This window comes from Salminus brasiliensis, unplaced genomic scaffold, assembly GCF_030463535.1.
Source record: "Salminus brasiliensis unplaced genomic scaffold, fSalBra1.hap2 scaffold_151, whole genome shotgun sequence".
NCBI classification, from domain to species: domain Eukaryota; kingdom Metazoa; phylum Chordata; class Actinopteri; order Characiformes; family Bryconidae; genus Salminus; species Salminus brasiliensis.
Window position 1 is genome coordinate 27,501 of NW_027326682.1, and position 2,500 is coordinate 30,000.

The 2,500-nt window shown below is 52.5% G+C and overlaps 1 protein-coding gene across 1 annotated transcript in view; it reads right to left on the reverse strand.

Annotated features, from left to right (window-relative positions):
* Positions 1 to 2,500, reverse strand: part of LOC140548873 (ETS-related transcription factor Elf-2-like) — an 8,450-nt gene that overhangs the window by 1,185 nt on the left and 4,765 nt on the right. Inside the window, 6 exon segments of the mRNA XM_072672055.1 lie at positions 1 to 690; positions 785 to 1,147; positions 1,234 to 1,423; positions 1,822 to 1,845; positions 1,848 to 1,901; positions 2,272 to 2,442. The exon segment at positions 1 to 690 is cut by the window's left edge and continues 1,185 nt beyond it. Of these exon segments, the coding sequence (XP_072528156.1) occupies positions 15 to 690; positions 785 to 1,147; positions 1,234 to 1,423; positions 1,822 to 1,845; positions 1,848 to 1,901; positions 2,272 to 2,442 (1,478 nt within the window). The 3' untranslated portion in view covers positions 1 to 14.

Below are 2,500 nucleotides of genomic sequence, written 5' to 3' on the forward strand. Positions count from 1 at the left end.
ACAGTCTGTGACATCTAGCTGTGTGTGGCCTCATTCTGTCCGGCTCGGTCCAGTTCTGGTCTCACTGTGGTCAGCGCTGCTGATTCTGGCTGTGTTTGAGCCGTGTGTCCAGCAGGTGGCGCTCTGTCTACTTCTGACTGTCCTACATGCTGAACCTGGATCTGTACTGGAACTGAAGTGGGGGTGTGGCTCTGGGCAGGAACCGGGATCTGATTGGCAGCAATCTGAAGTGTGGGAGCAGGGTTTCTGACGGGGGTCGGACCGAGAATGGGATTGGGCACGCTCTGGAGCCGGGGGGCGGGGCTTGTCTGGGCAGGAACCGCCAGCCTGACGACCTGTGCGGTGGGCGTAATGGAGCGCAGGGCAAGCGGCGCCCCCAGCAGGCTGATGCCGGCCGGAGGGGCGGCGCCCCCTTTGGGCTGCAGCTGGCAGTGCGTGAGCTGCGCGGTGGGGATGGTGATGATCTTGGCGAGCTGCACCGTGATCTTCTCCCCATTCTCCATTGCCGGAACCGTCTGGATCAGAACCTTCTGGTGAGGGGCGGAGCCTCCAGTCGACGTGGCGACACTGGTGGGCACTGTGGCGGTGGTGAGGAGTTGGGGGTTAGCAGACGGCATGGCAACTGTGGAGATCTTTTGGCCCAGGGAGGTCGTCATGACAACCGGCACTTGCATAGCAACCCGGACCGTCCTGCAGGGGACAGGAAACAGTTAGACTCAAGACTCACAAAAACAGAACCTGCAACAAACCCGCCTCTCTCACACACACACACACACACACACACCTGGGTGCAGTAGTGTTGGGAATAATGGTGGCATGGGACGGCTGCATTGCGTCCGTTGCCGTGGAGACGGTCACTATGCGCTGGACGGGCGTGGTTGAGAGCGAGACGTTGGCTCTGGAGGAGGCGGGGTGTAGCACGGCCGCCCCCGCCCCCCTCAGGATACCAGAAGACTTGGAAAAGTCGGAGGTCAGCACTCGGTCACAAGATGCCTCGCTTGGCAGATCCTCACAGCTGGAGTCACACTTATCTTCATCATCCTCATCATCCTCATCGATCACCACAATGTCCTTCGGCATCTCCTTAAACTGGTACACCAACCGCTGCCCCTCGACCTTTGACAGAATCCCCCTCTGATAATAATACCTGAGAAAGAGAGAGAGTGGGGTGGGGGTGTCAGTGGCTGGTCAGCAGCTGGACCTCAGTGGTCTGCGCGGGGTGTAGGAGCTCACCTGAGGGCGCGGCCCATGGTCTCGTAGTTCATGTCGGGTTTGTTCTTGTGCTTTCCCCACAGTTTGGACACGGCCTTCGAGTCCACCAGCTTGAAGATGCCCTTCTCCCTCTGAGTCCACTTTATATACCTGGGACAGGTGTTCTTATCCTGCAGCAGGTCCAGCAGGAACTCCCACAGGTACGTACTGCCTGCAGGTCAACACACCTTTGGTCTCACATTCAACATGCTCTTAAAAATGACTGAGTGAATCATACAATCTCAGATTGAGCCACAGAGTGGTTTGATTCATTAGGAAATGATTCAGACTGAATCACAGGAAGAGACGATGCACTGAATCATTATTAAACGATGCGTTATATAATCTCACCATAATTCAAACTGATTCACTGAAACATAATCAACATTATTTGATTCATTAGGAAATGATTCACTGTATCATACAATATCACCGAGATCCAATCAGATTCTTTGGTTCAGTACACTATACAACTTCACCATAACTGATTCATTATGAAATGATTTAGTGAATCATATAATCTTGTTCAGATCATTTTACCCCCCCATAGACAGTAACGCCAGGACTGACCTTTTCCCTCTCTGGATTTTCTCTGATGCCCAGATCGGGGGATCCGTTTGGTATGGGGTGGGGCTTTGGCTTTCTCCCGGCTACAGCAGGTAAACAAACAAACAAACAAACAAACAGATGCTGATGAGTCTCAGTCTCTTCTCACACACAAGCACACACTGCACTGATTCACAAACCGTGATTCAGGATGCGTCCTCTAGAGGGCACTGTGACAGAACCACAGGGGGACTGTGCCTATAAAAACGTTTACCCCACCTGTAAACATGCTGCTGTTATTAACCCTTTATTGTCCCAATCTAAACGCTCACCCCCATCGGACCCTTTTTTATTTAATAAGACAATCAAAACTAATCAACTGTGACCATTAACCACATTATTATTATTATTATTATTATTATTATTATTAAAGCATTGCTGCCAGAGAGGCTGACTGAGTCAAGACCACCTCACCCTTCCTCCTCCTGCTGCTCTCCAGCACCCGCGGCTCCTCAATAAGGGTCACCACCTCCATAGGCTCCGCCTCCTCCGTACTGACCTCCACCACTGTCTCCGTGACGACATCAGGGCGCATCGCAGCATGCAGAAACTCCGGAGTCGACACACATGGAGGTACAAACACCTCTACACACACACACACACACACACACACACACACACACACACACACACACACACACAG